This window comes from Capricornis sumatraensis, chromosome 4 (assembly GCF_032405125.1).
Source record: "Capricornis sumatraensis isolate serow.1 chromosome 4, serow.2, whole genome shotgun sequence".
Taxonomy (NCBI): domain Eukaryota; kingdom Metazoa; phylum Chordata; class Mammalia; order Artiodactyla; family Bovidae; genus Capricornis; species Capricornis sumatraensis.
The window spans coordinates 129,097,501-129,118,414 of NC_091072.1; the positions used below are offsets into that span (position 1 = coordinate 129,097,501).

General features: G+C 38.3%; 1 protein-coding gene across 1 annotated transcript in view; it reads left to right on the forward strand.

The window, feature by feature from the left end:
- BCAT1 (branched chain amino acid transaminase 1) overlaps window positions 1-20,914 on the forward strand; it is a 71,082-nt gene that overhangs the window by 1,121 nt on the left and 49,047 nt on the right. The window contains exons 2-4 of the mRNA XM_068971498.1: window positions 37-108; window positions 10,576-10,776; window positions 19,246-19,356. Coding sequence (XP_068827599.1) covers window positions 37-108; window positions 10,576-10,776; window positions 19,246-19,356 — 384 coding nt within the window. The remainder of the gene's footprint in view (window positions 1-36; window positions 109-10,575; window positions 10,777-19,245; window positions 19,357-20,914) is intronic.

The window sequence follows — 20,914 nt, forward strand, 5'->3', positions numbered from 1 at the left end:
CCTAATTTTACTTAATGGATTTAATTCTTCTTTAAGGACTGCAATAATGGATGCTCCGCAGAAGGTACCGGAGAAGGCGGATCCAAAGAGCCGGTGGAGACTTTCAAGGTAAGTTACTTGCCAGAGGCTAAGTGAAACAGCAGTTTAGTTGAATACAGCCATTTCTTGTTGAGATTTGGGGGCAGTTTTCTCCGCACAGGTTTATACAATAATTTAAATAAGCTGCCATGCATTTTAAATTCCACTCCTCTGGGGAAAAAGTCATATGGGGAGCAGAGTAGGATAGTCATATAAAATTCTGGGCAGTTAATTGCTTATTTCATGAATTATAAAAGTTTTCTTGGAAAATAACCAGTTCGTGACTTTCACCTTGAGGTTTACCTGATTATATAATACTTTAAACCCTTCACCCTATTTGTGGAAAACGCTAAACTCATTTGTTTCTTCTTTAAGCAGCAGCTGACATTTTACAGTAAAAAAAAAAAAGGTTGTACTTCCTTCATTTCTCTCTAAATTCTGGGGTTTATATATTAAATAACCTCGTACTTCACAGAGGAATAGTGAGAAGCAAGAGAAAAAGAATCTTGTGAAGTATTTAAAAAATCATAAGAACATAAATGTAAGGTTTATTATCATTTTCTCCTTAATTCATTATCTCCACCTATTCCTGACTCCTCCAGGCCATGGAGATTTTTTCCTCTGTGGCTTTTCTTTTTTCCTCCTTCTGCTCTTCTGCCTGTTTCAGTCACTGTCAATTGTCATCCATAGCACAGAGTGTCCTAATGATCTCACATCCTGGCAGGGTTCAGAGACGGATGAGACTTGCTCATCAATTTCACACATACCCAGCTCTTACAATGTGCCGGGGACTGTGCTAGGCATTAGAAATCCAAAGATAAATTTAAGGTAAGATCTCTACTCTCAGGATTTTTTAAAAATCAAAATATGATATAGTAATTTCCTTACTAAAATGTTTGTGAGTTTATTTGTTCATGTTATTCCTTGTCCTTTAAAGATAGTGTCCTCTAACCCAACAGTAGATAGATATACTCTGCTAGTCTATGAAGACTAAGTTCTAATACATTTTAAGGACTTAGATGTTGAGATATGGATCCTTAAAAGAATGAAATAAAAAGGATTCCTCCTTGATAATCTCTAAGGGTCATCTTATATAGTAAATTCCTCACAGGCTATATAGATTAATGAAAAAATTTCCCTAAAGGCTTTTATACTTTGGTACATAAAAGAATTGTTTGCAAAGTGAAGGGTTAATTCATCATGTAAATAATCTTCTCTTTGTTAATTTAAATTTCTATACTTTAGATTTTAGTTAAGGGAAGTGTATTGATATTCTCCAGGCCAGAATACCGGAGTGGGTAGCCTTTCTCTTCTCCAGGGGATCTTCCCAACCCAGGAATCCAACCACGGTCTCTCCTGCATTGCAGATGGATTCTTTACCAACTGAGCTATCAGGGAAGCCCATTGATATTCTGTGCTTATGTATTTGCATATCAAAACGTCAGTGGTAATTGTGGTTGAATTCACAGTGCAATGTGATGAGGCAAATGAAAAATGAAACCGATAATTTGTGGGGCAAAAAAATAGTAGATTTTGTAGGACCATGTTGGCTTTGGACTTTTTCTATCTCCTTGATCACCTCATTTATAACTTTAAATTGCCTTTTGATCTCTCTTGGGTAGTTTTCATATTGTATCCCTTCTCCCATTTTGATACAGTCATTTTTTTTTTAACTTTTTATTTTATATTGGAGTATAACCAGTTAACAATGCTGTGATAGTTTCAGGTGGACTGCAAAAGGATTCATTCATACATATACATGTTGATACAGTAATTTTAAAGTAAGGAAACCATTTTCTGAGAGTCCGGTAATGAGGTGCCTTATTACTGAAAAATCCTAGGGAATCTTTCTGTGGACTCCAGGGTTATCTTCGTTTCAAGGAGGTCAACTGTGACCTCCTTCCCTCTGTTTCCATAGCCCAAATTTTCTCCACAGCCCTTACTCTCTCATCCATACAACTTCCTTATTAGATTTTTTAAAAGTGTCTCTAAATGATAACAAATGTAGCACCGATGGCTTTCCAAGTAGAGCAAGACAGATGCACTTGTTTTAAAGTTATGCAATTTCGAAGGGCTTCCCAGGTGGCACAGTGGTAAAGAATCTGCCTGCCAGTGCAAGAGACGCAAAAGACACAGGTTTGATACCTGGGTCGGGAAGATCCTGGAGGAGGAAATGGCAACATATTCCAGTATTCTTGCCTGGGAAGTCGTGACAGTTGTAATCCAGAGATAGCCTTTGAGAGTTTAAGTGCCAACTCAGAGAAGTACTGATGGCAGTTGGATATTGCTTGAATTCAGAGCTAATAATAGTCCTCAGGGGCTCTTAACCTAGTTGCACTAGCCTGGTGCATGCTTCCCCATCTCAGAGCAAATGGTTCCCCAACCACACATTTTGTGTCAAGAAATGGTTGTTTTTTAATATGCCCTTTTTTGGTCATATTTCATGTTGTTTCACAGTCCAGTCATTGTGGCCTTCCAAATTTTTCCACAAGCGTATGTTATGAGACATCCTGACTTTGAAATCATCGGAGAACTTTGGAGCATTAGGAAGAGACAGAGTAATCATGAAGGAGAAAATAACATGTTACAAATATTGTTATGTTATCCATCTTTAGAAAGGAACTATAGGAAAAAGATGACTTCTAAAGAACCCTGATAAAAATTGTGCATAAAATTTGTTTCTTTTACACGAGTGCTCTTTCCCTCTTTGAACTGTACCTCACATCTACTCAAACCAGTCACACACCTGCATATTGCTTGCTTACTTTTGAATTTCATTCAACTGTATCACTTCATTGATTAGATTTAGTTTTCTTAGGTAATTTCTTTTTCCATTCAGGTTAACAGCTGTTATTTTTAGTTTCCAGAATTGCAGGAATTTTTGTCAATAAAGGAAAATTGGAGTTCTTGATGAAATTCTGAAGGTACCTATTAGTGTGCTATTTTACAAAGCTGCACGTAGGAGCAATCCTCATGTATAAATCAGAATGTTAGAGGGTTGCAATTCACTTCATTAACAAATTACGTGTCTTACAAGAAGATGTAGTAGTTTACTGAAAGGAAACTAATACCTAGCAATATAATCACTTATTTTTGATTTCAAGCAACTTAACTAGTATTAGCAAATTATTACAGTAGCACTAGTTGAACTTAAAAACATAAAAAAGGCTTTGCCATTAACAGTGAGTCCCACCCATTGTGGGTGGTCTTAGAAGTATTTTGAAGAGAGGATTCAGAAAAGTATATTCTAGGCCCAGATTATTATTCAAGTTGACTCTCTAAGGGTTTGAAATCATGACAACAAAATGGTCTTTTGTGATTTATGGTAAGTACAGGTTTTTGTTTTCAGTTTTGTTTTTACTATAGCAGTGTATTATGCTGAGATATCCAAAACCATGAAGATCAATCCAGGTTTAGTGAGGTTTAGAACAGAATTAGTCAAACATATTTGATATGATACTGTGCTAAATGAGAGGCCAATATGATCAAGAGAAATGACTCTTTCCCAATTGTTTAAGTCAATCCAAGGGACTTTATAGAGGAAACTAAGCACTTGGGAGAGTGAGCTGTCTGTATCAAATGGTTGCATGAGAAATGGGTAAGGCAAGTGATTGGCAGTTGGAAAGCTGAGGACACCCCAGACGACTGGGTTGGGTAGGGGTTCTAGTTTCCACTCTTACTGCTGGAGGAAGAAGGGAGGGAGTTGAGATAAGCTGGAGGTGCCTTATGTTCAATTTTACATGTGGAAGAAATAATGGAAAAACAGAGATGAGAGTGGGAAGGCATCTGTAGCCGAGTTTTAGTCCTTCTATCTGTTCGCACGTTAGATAAAGGCATATAAACAAGCATTCCTAAGTACTGAAGCACTGGGCTAATGTGTACACCCAGTACAGCCCTAGATGTGCTCAGTTGCTGAGTTGTTTCTGACTCTTTTGCGACCCCATGGACTGTAGCCTGCCAGGCTTCTCTGTCCATGGGATTCTCCAGGCAAAAATACTGGAGTGGATTGCCATGCCCTCCTCCAGGGGATCTTTCTGAGCCAGGGATCGAACCTGTGTCTCATGCATCTCTGTGTCTCCTGCATTGGCAACGGATTTCACTGAGCCACCTGGGAAGCCTCATGTACAGCCCCAGACATATTCCTTATTAACAGAACTCTGCTTTTATTTGCAGTTCTCTGACCAACCCTGAATGACAAACCTGCATTTCAACCTCCCCTGCAGCTGAAGATATCAATGTGATACATTTCTCACCAATAAGGCATAAGGGAAATTCTGAGAAAATTTTGCTTTTGCGATCAAAGGGTACAGATTTGTCTGGTATTGTCCTTTTCCTCCCCTTTCTTTGGACTTTGATTAGATCCTTGGGCTTCCCAGGTGACGCTAGTGGTAAAGAATACGCCTGCCAACGCGGGAGATGCGGGTTCAGTCCCTGGGTTGGAAAGATCTCCTGGAGGAAGAGATGACAACCCACTCCAGGATTCTTGCCTGGAGAATTCCATGGACAGAGAAGCCTGGTGGGCTACGGTCCATGGGGCTGCAAAGAGTCGGACACGACTGAAGTGACTTAGCATACACACAATGAATTTGCCAGCAGAGGTCATCTCTGAAAAGTGTAAATGTGATTGCCAGGTAAAGGTTAGAAATTTTTACTTTTCATTTTTCTTTCCTTCTTTTAGTAGAATTTTTTGAATAAATTAATGATTGAGAAGTCAGGAAGTAGAAAGCAATATGAATATCAGACATAGGTACCCAATTTTGAAGGAAATATTATGTGTTCCATTTTGGACATATTCACTTTGAGATGACCAAGTTCATATGATTGTGAGAGAGTATGTGGCTTTCATTAAAAATTCACAGATCCATGAGATCTGAATCTCTTTTGCTGGTTCTCAGCTCTTCCTGTGCACTAGCCTGTCCTTCAGAGTTTTAAACTGAAGAGTTTAAACTGGAACTGATGTGGAGCCCCACTTTTGAGTCTCTTTTTCACCGATCTTAGGGTAGGGCATGGGCATTGATATTTTTCTTAAAAAAAAAAAAAAGAAAAAAAAGAAATCCTCCCAGGTAAATCAGCTCAGTAGCCGATGCTGGGAACCACTGCTGTTTAAGTTGATGAAATTTTCAGGAGAAATGGTATGGTATGTTTCTCAGCCCTGACTACAGTTAGAATCCACTTGGATAACTTAAACAAACAAGCACAGTCCTGCTCCATCCCTCCAGGATTTTAGAATGGTGTCCATCTTCGTGTTTTTAAAAACTTCCACAATTAAGTCCAACATTTTTTCAGGATTGAGAATCTCTGATGCCAAGAGGAAACTGTAGAGGCTCAGAGAAAAAGCTCAACATCACCCAGATTCTCTTATTTTACCAGTGAAACTCTCCTCCTTTCAACTTTGCTCCTTGATGCTTCATAAAAACAGAAGGAAATTAAAACATGGTAGCCATGCCTTAATGGCTCCTACAAACTACCAGGAATGGAGAGATAAACTTGGGTTACGTCAACTGCCAGCAATGTTTGTGGTAAAGGTCCTGGGGAAATAAGAATGATGGGGTACAATCTTGGTTGCATAGAGGCAGAGTATGTGGAGAACCGGAATGCCAATCAGTATACAATGGGGTGGGCTTCCCAGGTTGCTAGTGGTAAAGAACCTGCTCGCCAATGCAGGAGACTCTAGAGACATGGGTTTGATCTTTCAGGAAGATCCCCTGGAGGAGGGCATGGCAACTCACTCCAGTATCCTTGTCTGGAGAACCCCATGAACAGAGGAGCCTGGCGGGCTGCAATCTGAAGGGTTGCTAGGAGTCGGACATGACTGGTGCGACTTAGTGTGTGCACGTGCATGCACACACACACACACACACACACAGTGGGGAAATCGGTTCTCTTGGCCCCTCCCTTTCCCTACCCCAGCAGTCACAGAGCCGCTAAGATTTTCCTGTCAATACACTTTCCCTGCATCCCTGTCACACTGACTTTGCCGTTTCCTGTACCTACCCAGTGTGTTCCCACCTCAGGGCCTTTGCACTTGTTTCCTCTATCTGAAATACTTTGCCCCTAAATCTCTACATGACCTACTGTCTTCATTCAAGTCTCTGCTCAAATGTCACCTTATCTGGGAGGCCTTCCCTAACCCTTCCATCTAAAATAAGCATTCTCTTTCCCACTCTATCCCTTTGAACTTTCATTTTTTTCATAGCACTGATCACTTCTTGACATCTGTTTATCTCCTTATTCTTTTTTGTTTGCTTTTGCAATTGTGGTTGATTTTATTTTTTTTCTTTATAATTCTTTAGTCTTTTTCAAATATTTGATAAGTAACAGATACTGCACTTATAATAAGGAAAAAAGTGCTATTTGTGAAGGAATTTTAAAAAACCAGTAGGAAAACTCTACAAGATAATTAGGCCAGCTCTGAATTTTCCATGTATTTGTTATCTATAATCATAATATGCCTACCTTCTTTTTATTTATGTTAAAAATCTTTTTTAAAAATTTAATTTAATTTGATTTTTTTAATACCAAAAACATTTTGTGTTTGAGTATAGCCAATTAACAATACTGTGATAGTTTCAGGTGAATAGCAGGACTCAGCCATACATATACATGTATCCATTCACCCCCAAACCCCCTCCCATCAAGGCTGGCACATCCACCTGGCCCAAACCATTTATTCTTTATACTGTTTTTCCCCCTCACTAAGAGAAGAGGTCTTGTTTCATTCCCTTGGTTTTTTTGTGCCTGGCATAATACAGATACATAGTAGCTCAAAAATTATTAGGTGATTTGGTACTGAATTGGTTGAATGGACCTATGCTAGGGTTCTACTCTGAGCTAAGACCCCTGTGTGTGCCAGGGAGGTTCTTTTTCTGGTCATATTTGTGCAGCCAAGAACAAAACTGAAGCTGAGACTGGAACAGCACAAGCTTTATTCAGTGGTAAAGTGGGAACCCTCGCAAATCAACTTTTCAACCCCAGTCAGGCAAAGACACCAAATGTGTAAGAGGATTGAAGTATAAGGGAGGAAACTGGAAAGTGTGGGAATTATAATATCCATGCGTTACCTGAGAACAGGAGTGTGGTTTGGACCCGGAACTGATACAAGCTTTGCTTTTCAGTTCCTATATGTGGCTTTTCCCGCTGTTGGCATGGCAGTTGTCAGCTATCATGGTGCTGGTGGGTGTGTCATTTGCTGATGTATTACAATGAGTGTGTAGTGAGGCCCCAGGTCTAGCAGAAGTCAAATCTTCTGCCATCTTGGTCCTAGTTGGTTCTAACCAGTTCTGCTTTATTTCCTCTTTGTAGCTTCCTCCTGAAACTTAGATACGTTTCTATTGGTTTCTGTTTGACAGAGGGGCAGGGAAACCTTGGAAACTGAATGAGTAACACTTGCTCACAGTGGCTACCACTTGTCCTCGACTGGCAGCGAGCGTGGCAGAGAAGGAAGACTGAGCCCTTGCATCTTGGTATCTCCTGTGCTTGCTTAGTGCAGTGCAGTGCCTGAGCCGCTGTACTGGTACAGTGTTCACTGAGTGAATAAAAAGGCAAAATGCTAAGAATAAGAAAGCAGATAAGGAAGAAACGAGTAAGGGAAGGAAAAGAAATCACCCTACAGTTTGATATGAGGCAAAGCCATAGTCTTGTTTTTAAAAGTTTCTCTGTAGATTGTTGTTGAAATACTAATGGTAGTGTTGCCCAATGTTGTCCAACTCTTTGCGACCCGATGGACTATAGCCTGCCAAATTCCTCTATTCATGGAATTCTCCAGGCAAGACTACTGGAGTGGGTAACCATTCCCTTCTCCAGGGGACATTCCGACCAGGAATCAACCTTGGTTAGTTGCCCAATGTTGTCCAACTCTTTGTGACCCGATGGACTATAGCCTGCCAAATTCCTCTATTCATGGGATTCTCCAGGCAAGACTACTGGAGTGGGTAGCCATTCCCTTCTCCAGGGGATCATTCTGACCAGGAATCAACCTTGGTCTCCTGCCTTGTAGGTTGTTGGAATAAAGCTGTATATATTCCATTGCCTGTTAGTTTCATGGCAAGGTAGGGTTACTGGGAAACCTAGAAATCCCAAAAGGTAGAAAGACCTTGCGTGACTGTGTTCTTGTTGATTAACTAGTGATAGAATTAACTACCTAATATTAGAAATAGCAGATGGGAAGTCAAACTTCATTTTCCTTTTTAAAAACTTAAATTGCTTTATTAAAACCACACAATTTAGAACTTAGTAATTTTACTTTTGAAGAACCATGCAAATCATTGGTTTTGTCTTTGGAAAAAAAAGAAAGCCGATGTCTGTTGCCTCTGAGGTATTTAAGATGTATCCTGAATTCATGGATTAAGGACTCACCCCTTCTGCTCACAGTTTATCTCCACCCCATTTTCATCTACTTTCATCTTTCTGTTTTTGTTGTGTATCTTACGACTTTCCCGTTATTAAGAAACTTTTGTTAATGGTATTAATAAGTGAAAATTTGCATTGAGTTTGTCTTCTTGTATTGCTATAGTTCCAGATTTTTCTTAGCCCAGGATCCCCCTAGCCACTAAAAAAAAAAAAAAATAACCAAAGCAAAAGCACAAGTGCTTCATTGTACAAGAATACTGTGAAACCATTCATGTAATAAAAAGTGTATGTTAGGATTTCACTCTCTTTAAATCCTGGCCATCTTCTGGGAATGAGTCTGTCATTCATTGTGGAGTGCAGCTGAAATCAACCAAATGTTATTTTCAGTATCTAAGAAAACCTTTACTGTTGTATGTGCCAGGCACTGTGCTGGGGCTGGACATTTAACTGCAAGTACCCTAGCTAGAGTTCTTATCTAAACAGTCTCAATGGACTGGCAAACTTCTTTTTTTTTATTTCTTTTTAACTGAAGGATGATTGGTTTACATATTGGTTTGATTTCTGCCATACATCAACATGAGTTAGCCAAGGTGTACATATATGTTGGAGTGGTAAAGAATCTGCCTGCTATACAGGAGACACAGGTTCGATCCCTGGGTCAGGAAGATCCCCTGGAGGAGGGCAGCCCACTTCAGTATTCTTGCCTGGAGAATCCCATGGACAGAGGAGCCCGGCAGGCTACAGTCCATGGAGTCGCAAGAGTCAGACACAACTTAGCGACCAAACCACCACCACCGCAGGTGATAACTGAAGCTATGGAAGTGAATGAAACTGCCTGGCGGGCTACAGTCCATAGGGTCGCAAAGAGTCGGACTCACTGAAGCGATTTAGCACACACACACATTGTCCTTTGTGCTTTATGCTTCATTGTAATGGAAGTTTTCTGGTTGTTTTAAAATAAATAGCATTTTGGACCTAAATATTACTCTAAAATTAACTGATTCATAATATATCAAACCACAAAGGTGGCTGTAAAGCAGTGAATTAACCAGATATAGCTAGATCATTCAAAACATAATGATAAGAGATGATGATACAAAGTGAAGTTCTGAAGTTCTGTATTTGCTTTCTGGGGGTGGGGAAATGACTACTTTGTGTATTGAAAGAAATGAAGTCTGACCTTCCTAACAGCCTGATCACAGCCTGAACTTGTCCTTGGTTCGTTTTGGGTTTAAGTAAGTCTGAATGCGCCTTCCCCTGTGGTTTGTGTCAGCTGTTCTACAGTTATTGTCAAGTTAGTGATGCTATTGTTTGTGATCTGGATGTGTATGTGGTGGTCATTTGTAATTGGCAAGCCGGCTGTGGAGAGCTAGTGCAACGGGGCTGTGTGAAGTTGTTTCCTATTACTCTTATTTATCTTTCTTTGAATAAGGGGTCCTTTGTTCACTGTTTCCTCAACACAGAATAGAGGATTTATATCTTAGTGTTTAATCTCTACTTCTGTTTTCAACGAGGAAAACATTTGCTTCACTGCTGCCTGTCTCCTACCATGTACCCAGAGGGTTTTGGAAGCTGCTGCCAAGAATTCTTTGAGGGAGCCGGAGTATAACCATCCCAAGAGATTCAGTTCTTAGGGACATTCTTTTTAGTTTAATAAGTCATTGTGAGTGCTGCTGTTTTGATTCTAAGACCCGCCCTTCTTCTTTCCCGAATGTTCTACACGGGTCTAATGATGGAAGTGAAGAAATATGTTCTTCTTTTAGCATGATTTGACTCCATCTACTATTTCGTCCCAGTTTCTAAACGTCACTGAAAAATTTTAGTTCTGATATTTGTTTGGTAGTATACATTGCAAAGAATTGTTTTGTTTTGTTTTGTTTTCTTTGGTTGCACCTTGCAGCTTCTGGGATCTTAGCTCCCAACCTAACCTCTGGACTGCCAGGGAATTCCCTATGTTGCGGAGATATGAAACGAGATTCTGAATGGAGGCATGGTTTTGCTTGGCTCACCTAGTGTTGTTAAGTTTCTGAGTTAGTGATTTCACTTTTTAATGGCCAGTGGCTTAAATTCTGTCTTTTTACTCTCTGCCTCCTCTAGCTGGTGGATGTTCAGTTACTTTTCTTTAATGGTGCTGACTTTCTTCCCCAGGCTGAAGATCTAATAATCACACGAGCCACCGTTTTAAAGGAAAAACCAGACCCCAGTACTCTGGTTTTTGGAACAGTTTTTACAGATCACATGTTAACAGTGGAGTGGTCCTTGGAGCTTGGATGGGAGAAACCACGCATCAAACCTCTTCAAAACCTCTCACTGCATCCGGGTTCATCGGCTTTGCACTATGCTGTGGAAGTAAGTACTTGGAAATTAATGATGGTGACATATTGGTCTTCACTGTGGTTACTAAGTAGCTTCCTCTGCTCAAAGAGCTCTAGGGCAGTGTGGTCTTTACCGTATTAACTAGAGGCAATCATAAGTGTCTGTATAAACAGTTGGATTGAAGGTGAGTCTTAACTAATTTTTCAGATTATCTTGAATTTTTAAAATGTCAGTTGAAAAATCATGTAGGTGGTAAGCACACTCTAGGGTGTAGAGAATAGAAATATAATGTTTTGCACATGAAACTTGTAACATTGGCTTATAGTATTATCAGAAAATTATTTGGAACAAATGGGAAGGACAGAAAATTAGCAATTAAAAAGCCTGTACTGTTAATATCTCACTAAGTCACTGCTCTTAGATCTCCTAATGATTGACAATGGATCATTAGGTACAGTATTATATTTATATTTTAATGCTAACTGCATGGTTTTATGACAGCAATAACTTGTTATACATGTTAAGGGACATTTAATTAAATGTCAGCCTTCAAGCATGAATGGAATAATTATAAGCATTAAGTATTAAATAGAAGATGCTTTCTGTGGTCCTTCTTAGGATACACACTTAGCCAAATATACAATATATTTCCTGATCCCTGTGTGGCTTCCCTGGTGGCTCAGTGGTAAAGAATCTGCCTGCAATACAGGAGACCCAGGTTCAGTCCCTGGGTAGGGAAGATCCCCTGGAGAAGGAAATGGCAACCCACTTCAGTATTCTTGTCTGGGAAATCCCATGTACAGAGAAGTGTTACAGACTGCTGTCACTCATTTTTAATGTATTGGATATCTTTCCTAGAATATTGGGATTCAAGAATCAAGCAGTGGCCTATTATTTAAGGGGCTGAAAGATGGAAATAGTAAATATTCATATTGATATTGATAAAATAACTACATTTGTTTATTGAAATCCTGCATTATGCCCTCTACTGGGTACCTTATATGGGTCAGCTCTTCTAATTGTTTTAAGTGAGAAAAATGTAGTTAATCATTCAGATTCTGGAGTTAAACATCCTGGGTTCAGATCCTGTCTAGAGTCGTATTATTTTGACCCACAAATTAACATGCATATAGTCTCCTTGGACATCTTTCTCTTCCACTAATCAGCCCCATTTTTTGTTTCATTTTGTTTTGTTTTTAGAGCTAAAACTACATGTGGTTTTGTTGATTTCAAATGTATTTTTTCATAAAAAAGTGAAAAGTGAAAGTGTAAGTTGCTCAGTCATGTCTGACTGTTTGCAACCCCAGGGACTGTACAGTGAATTCTCCAGGCCAGAATACTGGAATGAGTACCCTTCCCCTTCTCCAAGGGATCTTCCCAACCCAGGGATCAAACCCAGGTCTTCCACATTGCAGGCAAATTCTTTACCAGTTGAGCCACAAACGGAAGCCCAGGAATCCTGGAGTGGGTAGCCCATCTCTTCTCCAGTAGATCTTCCCAACCATAAATAGTGACACTTTCACATAGTGAAGGAGAGAAATGGAAGTGTGAGTAGGGAACCTAGGTGAAAGAAAATGAAATTTTACAACATGTACTTCGTTTTCAAGTTAAGATAAATATTTAGTGAGATAAAGGATAATTTGAAAAAGTGGACAACACACTATTTAATGAATACTTATAAAGGAATGCCCAAATAGCTACCATCCAGGCAAAGAAATGGACAGCTTGAGTATCCCAGAAACCTTCTTTGTACCCCTTCTATGTCATAAACCCTGTATTTTCTGGCACTACTTTTATGATGATTTTTCTTTGCTTTTCACTTTGGATTATGTGTACCTCTAACACTACAGTTTTGCCTCTTTTTGAACTTTGTGTAAATGGAATTATATAAACATATATATTGCATGTGTGTGCACATGTACACGTATCTATTGTTTGAGCTCAATATTATGTGAGATCTATCCATCCAGGACCAGTCCTAATGTCTGTGAGGTCTGGGACAAAAGTAAAAACAGAGACATCCCATAGTCCACCCTCTCTCTTTCTTGTAATCCTGACTCATCCTGTGTGACAAGGGGCCTTTTGCGCATGCACATAGATGCCCACCCCACCTGCAAACAGATGACCCTTGGCCATCCCTTGGACTTAGATGCAAGCACCCTAGTGACTCTATCTGTTCTTAAGAGATCAGGAGGCCTGCTCAGACCCTGAAAATAGGATCAGGGCCGTTTGGGCAGGGAATTCAGGGAATCCCTAGAACTGAGTATTTGGAGTCTGTCTAGAAAAGGGTCCAGTCAACTACTTGCTCCAAGGAGATCACAACTGGGGGAAGATAGAGGTGAGACACCCTCGAAAGTGTGAAACTCAGGGCAGAGACCTGTGTTATCCGAGTCTCAGGGTGGTAGGTACCACATCGTATGTTCCTGATAGCAGTAGTGTTAAGTGAATATATTCAGTCTGTTGTTGACTTGGCACTTGTTCAGTTTCCTTCTGTGAACATTCTTGTATATAGTATGCTGGTGTACTTGTTTACATGTTTCTTTAAGTCAGCAGTTCTCGAAGTGTGGTCCGTAGAGACCCCCCAGGCTGCCCTTTGAAGAGACTGCTTAAGGTAAAACTCTTCACAGTAATACCAAGGTATTATCTTTCTTTCTCACTGTGTTGACATTCGTACCAGATAGCGCTTTGCCACCCAACCTCTGTTAATCATTGGATTGTTTATTGCCGTGCATGACGATATAAAAAGAATGTCAGCTCTACTTAATGTTCTCAGTGAAGCATAATAATGATTGAGTTTATTAAATCTTGACTCTTACATAAACATTTTATTCTGTGTGAGAAAACATCCATTGCACATGAAGCCCTCTGTTGGACTGAAGTGCCATGGTTGCCTCAAGGAAAAGCAACCGCGTGATTGTTTTTTGTGTGGTGAACTCAACCGGCTACTTTTTCTACCTGGCGCCATTGTTCCTCAAAAGAACAAAGTTGTTCAAACTTGTGTGTGTTTTTTTGAAAATGAATGAAATAAGCCTGTCACTTCAAGTAAAACAATGGACTATCTTTATTGGCAGTGGTAAAATTCTAGCTCCCAAGTGAAAATTGGAATTTTTGGAAAATTTGTATCCCCTACCCTTTCCTCCTATTAAAGAGGTCTTATTTTGTATCATATTGGTGGTTACCAATGTTTTGTTTGATGATATTGGTAGTTTTAGAGGGAGTTACCCTTTGAAAGATCTGTGTAACTCAGGCAACCAGTATTTTTCCAAGTGAGTGTTCCATGGTATTACAAATTTATGTATGAGTAAAGATTCATTCAAAGTGCAGGATTTCCCTGGTAGCCCAGTGGTTAAGGCTCCATGCTTCTACTGCACTGGGCACAGGTTTGATCCCTGGTCAGTGAACTGAATCCTGCTTGCTGCAGCCATAAAATTAAAAAACAAACAAAACCCCCAAATCCCTGAAGTACATTTTAAAATGAAAAAAAAAAAAATTATTCCAAATACAAGATAGGATTTTTAATGCGTCAGTTTGGCTATTGTAAACTGAGGTCCCTAGAATTCCATTTTTCGTTTCCCTTTGGTTTTGGACTGCAAGGACATTCTCTTGTGAACCTAGGAGGACTCTGGGAGGCAGTGGTCATTTTGTGGTGTGCACACGCCTTCTTCTAGTCATTCAATCAAACGCTAATCTAGGTGCCGTTTGAAGGAATTTTGCAGATGTGGTTAAAGTCCCTGATTGGTTGATTTGAAGTTATCCAGAGGGAGATTACTGTGGGTGAGCCTGACCTCAGGACATCTGTGTAGGTCTGGCTGCTCACAGGCACTCATTCTCTTGCTCTGTCTCCCTTCCTGAGTCAGTTGGGGATGGGCTGCAGCTCACATCTCCTGGTCCAGCCTGCTTGTGGCCTTCTGTTTCTCGGTACTTATCCTACAGACTTTGGACTTTGCTTAGCCAGCCTCCACAGATGCTTTGGGCAATTTCTTCTAATAAATCTGTAAATGTTATATATATTTCTCCTGGTTCTGTTTCTTCTCAGTTGAACCCTGACTGAGACCATTGGACTTTAAGAAATTAACAGAGTATAAAAACTTCACTGATGGTGTTTCAGATTCTGCAGTGCAGCTAAGCTGTAAGGGACCAGCAGTTGTCAAGTTTTAGAGGAGTATCAGAGATTAATAGCCATGATTATCTGAAAAAGTTATCACAAGTACTTTCTTCCTCAACCATGTATCTATATGAGACTGGATTTTCTTTGTGTACTTCTGCCAAAATTTCTTATTGCAAGAGACTGCATGCAGAAGCAGATAGGAGAATCCAGCTGTTTTTTGTTAAGCCAAACGTTAAAGATTTGCAATAATGTAAAACAGAGCCACATTTAATATTAATCCTCTTGGAAAATATAGATAATGTGAATGAAAATATTTTAACATCATAGTCTATTATTGTTAATAAATACAATTGCTCACTATGGCTATTGTAAATATTGATAGAATACTTTTTAAAATAAAAGCTCTTTGAGACCTTTATAATTTTTTAGAGTGTGAAGGCACCTGACACCAAAAAACTTTGAGAAATACTACTTGAGGGTATATCTAGGAATGTGCTGCTGGTATTGAACATATCTTCAATTTTATGAGAAAGGGGAAACTTTCCCATGGTGATGTTACCAGTTTTTATACTCACTAGCCATGAATGGGCAAATACGTTCAATCACAACTCATCAACTTTGCCAGTTCTTATAGTCTGACTTTGAATTTTTAGCTTATTAATAAGATGACATGTTATTGTGATATTAATTGCCACTTCTGAAGAGGTTGAACACATTTTCAAATGTTTGTCAATTGGATTTCATTTTCTTTGAGGTGCCTGCTTGTTTCCATCTTTGCTCACTCTGTTGTGTTTCTTTTTGATTTGTTAGAAGTACTTTATATATTTTGAATATAGGTCTTATGTCATTTATATATGTTTTAAATATCTTCTTCCACACTTTGACTTTTTATTCTCCCCATAAGATTTTGATGACAAGAAATAAATTTCACTTTTTGGGGGGGGGGGTGCTATGCCACGCAATTTGTGGATTATTAGTTTCCCGATCAGGGATTAAACCCAGGCCAAGGCAGTGAAACCTCAGAATTCTAACCACTAGGCCACCAGGGAATTCCACATTTCAATTTTTAAAAGTTGAATTTATCAATCTTTGATTTAGGTTTGGTTTTGTGTCTTGTTTAAAGAGTCTTTTTCTATTCCTAGATTATGAAGACATCTTCCTGTATTATTGATTTTGTCCGTCACAGTTAAGTCTTTAATTTCAGAAGTTGATTTTTGTATGAAGTAGGGGTCCAGTTTTTCTTTCTGTTTGTCTGTTTTGTTTTCCTACAGATACCCAATTGTCCCAGCACCATTAAAGAAGGCTTTTTTCCTTCTGATACATCATAGCACATCTAAGCACATACATAAGGTTCTGCTTCTAGATCTCTATTTGCCTTCCATTGTCTTGTCTATCTGGATCTCTCTTTTGTTTCATTGTTTTGCTTATCCGTCTGGGCAAAAGCCACACTGTCTTTATCTCCAAATCACTGTAAGGAGTCTTTTTTATTTCTTAAATAAGGAGTCTTGATGTCTCCTAGGACAAGTCCTTCTGTTTCACTCTTCAAGAGTGCCTTGGATATTTCTTGTTCTGTTGCTTTTTCTTATAGCTTAGATTCAGTTTATCATGTCAGTCAAACTTTTGTGATTCAGTTTGTTGCAAGAAAAATAAATGCCCCAACATGATTTTTATTTGGATTGCATTACATTTTATGAGTCAATTGTGGGAGAATCGACATCTTTATATTTTATTTTTTTAATCTTTTGATTTTGATTAGAGTATAGTCGATTACCAATATTGAGATAGTTTCAAGTGGGCAACTGAGGACTCAGCCATGTATATACGTGTATCCATTCTCCCTCAAACTCTCCTCCCATTCAGGTTGCCACATAACACTGAGTGGAGTTCCCTGCACTATTCATTAGTGCAATCTTTATAATATAGAATCTTTCAATCTATGCATATGGGATTGCTTTCTGCTTTAGTTAGGTCTTAAATGACTTGGTAAGTTTTATATTTTCCTTATGTCTTTCACTTATGTTAGATTTTTCCCACCTAGCAATTGGTTTTAATTCTACCTTAAATAGTGTTTTTTTTTTTCTAACTGCTGCTGTTATATGGGAATATAGTTTCTTATCTCGTTACCTTGCCTAAACAGATAATTTCAAAAGATTATGTCAGTTTTTCTGGATTTTCTACATTTAATCTTTTCTGTGTCTCAAGATCTATGACAGTTTTTTCCTTCTCCTAACTTTATACTTCTATTTCAGGGTTTCTCAAGCAATGCTAGTGGTAAAGAACCCTCCTGCCAATGCAGGAGACATAAGAGATGCGGGTTTGATCCCTGGGTCGGAAAGATCCCCTGGCGTTATTTCATGAACCTTGCTTTACTTTATTGGTAGTGCAATATTGATTTAAAGTATTCGTAGTTACAGCAGGCAATGTGGATGGCCTCAATCTGAAAGAAAAGCTTTAAATATTATCACTTTAATAGATAAACAACAAGGACCTACTATAGCACAGGAAACTATTCAATATCTTGTAATAACCTATAATGGAAAAGAGTCTGAAAAAGGATATATATATATATATGTGTGTGTATATATATAAACTGAATCACTTTGTTGCATACCTGATGCTGAAACTAATGCATTGTTAATCAACTATACTTTTTAAAATTGCCATTTTAAATATAATATTTGTTGCAAATTTATTGAAGGAAGCCTTTATCACTTAAAGAAGATTCTATTTTTCCTTAGTTATTGAGGAAACATTTTTAAAAATCATAAATGAATGTTTGCTTTTATCAGGTGCATTTATTGTATCAGTGGCATGATATATAGTTTTTTTTACGTAAACTATTAATATAGTGAATTTCATATATTTTCTAATGTTAAACCATTGAGTATTCTTGGGATAAATCCAGCTTAGTTAGACTGTTATCCTTGGTATATTTTGCATCTTCATTATTCAATGACATTATCATATAATCTTTATGTAAATTTGAACCTATATCAAATGTGTACAATTTTTAAACTGAAATAAATTGAACCTTATAAAGTTACATACCTTCTTTATTTCCAGCAGTGCTTCTTGTCTGAAAGTTTGTTTTGTTATATATTTAGCAATATAACCTCACTGGCTTCATTTTTAAAAGTATTTATATGACATTGCTTTTTATGCTTTTTTGTTTCAGAGTTATCAACTGAATTAATCTGACAACCATATCTTTTAACCAAAGCTCTAGTCTTATTACAGTTAATAAATTAACCACATATTTGCACTTAAGCAAAACATCTCCTCTTGTGCTTTTTGGTTGTGCTCCAGAATTTGTATTTCTTTTCTCTTGTAAACTTTGAGCCTGTAAGCATCTGAAGGCCCTATTTTTCATTCTCATTCAGCTTAGCATATTTTCTAATTTCCATTCTTTTTCTTCTTTAACTCACTCTTTAAGTAATGGATTTCTTTTTTTCCAAAATGTGTATATGTTATGGTTATATTTTTGCTTTTGATATCTAGCTTATCTTAAATATGTGAAAAGAACATGCCTTCTGCAGGTAGTATGTGCAGGGCTCTGTGTCCACTAAGTTAGTTTGTTGTTCCTGTTGTTCAAATCATCCATATTTTTATTTGTTTTAACCTGTTTGTTATATCAATCACTTAGAGAACCTGTGGTAGAAATTTCCCTTTTTTAAAAAAATTTTTGCTGAAGTATAGTTCATTTACAATGTGGTGTCAGCTTTTGGTCTACAACAACATGATTCAGCTATATATATACATACATTCATCCTTTTTAGATTCTTTTCTCAAATAGTTTATCACACAAAAAAATTCCCATTAAAATGTTCGATTTTTCCTCTTTTCTATATATTTATCAATATACACTAACTTCAAAGTCTTTTCATATCCCTCCTCAGCATTTTGTTTGTGGCCCCACCCTAAGAAGGTAGCATTGCCCTAGCAAGAGTCTTGAGCTGCTTGGTTTCTGTGATTTGGGAGGCTGAACCACCTCCAGTCACATAGATATCCACTCTCCAGAGTTCATAGGAGCCAGATAAAATGAAAAGATACAGGGTGTTTTGGGATGGATTGGGGGCAGGGTACTATGGGGTCTTTGATTCCATTTCTTTTTTGTAGGCAGTCAGTCCGCATTGTGTAGACGTGTGTGTTATTTAACCATCCAGCTCCTGCAGTACAAAGCATAACTCTGAATTCCCTCCAGATCTCGGTGATAAAGGGACTTCTTTTTATCCCAGGGACTAAAACCAGTCTGTCTGGCTTTTCTAGATTTAGGGTCTGTGTCAATAGCTTTACATGGTGAAGGTGATGAAGAGCCGTAGAAAAGTCAGTTTTCAGAACATGGGGATTGTTTTCATTTATTTACCTTCTAACATTTATTTTTCTTTTATCTTCAGTTATTTGAAGGATTGAAGGCATTTCGGGGAGTAGATAATAAAATTCGTCTGTTTCGGCCAAACCTCAACATGGATAGGATGTACCGATCTGCTATGAGGGCCACTTTGCCGGTATGTAAATTAGGAATTTCTCTTGTAATGGGTCACTGAATTCCACCAAATGAAACATTGCTGAGTATTTAGATCAGTATTTACTATAAATCATATGAGTACTGAAGTTATTTCTGGTCTGTTTTTCAATCAGTGAGGTAAAAATGCAAGAAGTAACCGTCTGGCAATTCCACAATCTATTTCTTTATGAGTGTCTGTGAGGATTTAATGTGTATGTGAAGATAATAGGACAAGGAAAAATTATGCCTCAAACTGAAATAATAAAATTTAAAGACTATATGAAATTGTAGTATGAAATATGGTGTACTATACAGATAATTAGGGAGTTTTCCTTAATTGCTTAAGATGCTACTAAAAAGTATGCAGTGATTTAATTGGTTGTTTTGACATTTTACCCCAAGTTTTATTAACTTTTTTTTTTAAAGGATATAAAAATGTTTTCTCATAGCCACTGGTTTCTGACTATACGATTGTTTGTTATGGAGCAGAATTCATTCTGAGGTGGGTTGGAAGACCCTAAGGTTCATGCCTAGGTAGGAGGTAACTTAGATTACTTTCATTCCCCGAGACGTGAACAGGCTGCCTTTCTAAACTGAAAGAAGTCTTTTCTCCATTGAGATATTTCATTTGTCCCTGACCTTCACCTGAAGGTCTTCAGTTGAAGAAACTCAAGTGATGACTCTTTTTTTAGCCAGGCTCTTCCTTCTTCTTCCTTTTTATTTTATTTTGGCTGTGCGGATTCTTCGTTGTGGCACCACAGGCTTAGTGGCCCCACAGCATGTGGGATCTTAGTACCCCTACCAGGGATTGAACCCACATCTCCTACATTGGAAGGTGGATTCTTAACCACTGGACCACCAGGGAAGCCCTTCCTTCTTCCTTTTGGAACCCATGCTTTACCCACTTTCTTCAGAGGCCACAGTATAGTAGCAGAAGGAACATTCAGGTAATTTCTTTCAATTCAGTCCTAGTTCTACTCTTTACCCGTTACAGACAAATCATGGGGAAATCCTTTTAAAATGGGGACAGAAGAAAAGGGAAGTAACATTTATTGGACATCAACGCTGCCACAAACTGCGTTATGTGGTTTTACATTCTTTGCATTTTCAACGTAGCAGTGAGCCACTGCCAAGAAGGTATGCCTTGTAAATTTTAGCAGCACCTTTGCACAGATTAAAAAGCTCAAGCCCAGAGAGGTTAGATGACTTGCCTAAACTCACACAGAATAAAGGGACAGGGTAAGAACGTTGATGTAAGTTTTTAAATCCCTAGTCAAGTTCTTTCCACTAAATCTTACCTCTAGACAGGAATAACAGAGACCCTGTACTTGACACAGGGAGTTGGTATGTCCCAGATGATTGGCAGTCCTGATTTCTGGAATGCTGCTACACTGTGATTGCTATTACAAGTTAGTACTTCGTAGCCAAATCCTGATGTCATGAACTCTATTCATATGTGTTTCTGACTCATGTCTACCTTGAATAACCCATCACATCTCTCTGAAAGTATGTTTCTTTGCCCTGCCAAGTAAGTAGAAACTACTTATTTTATAAGCTGT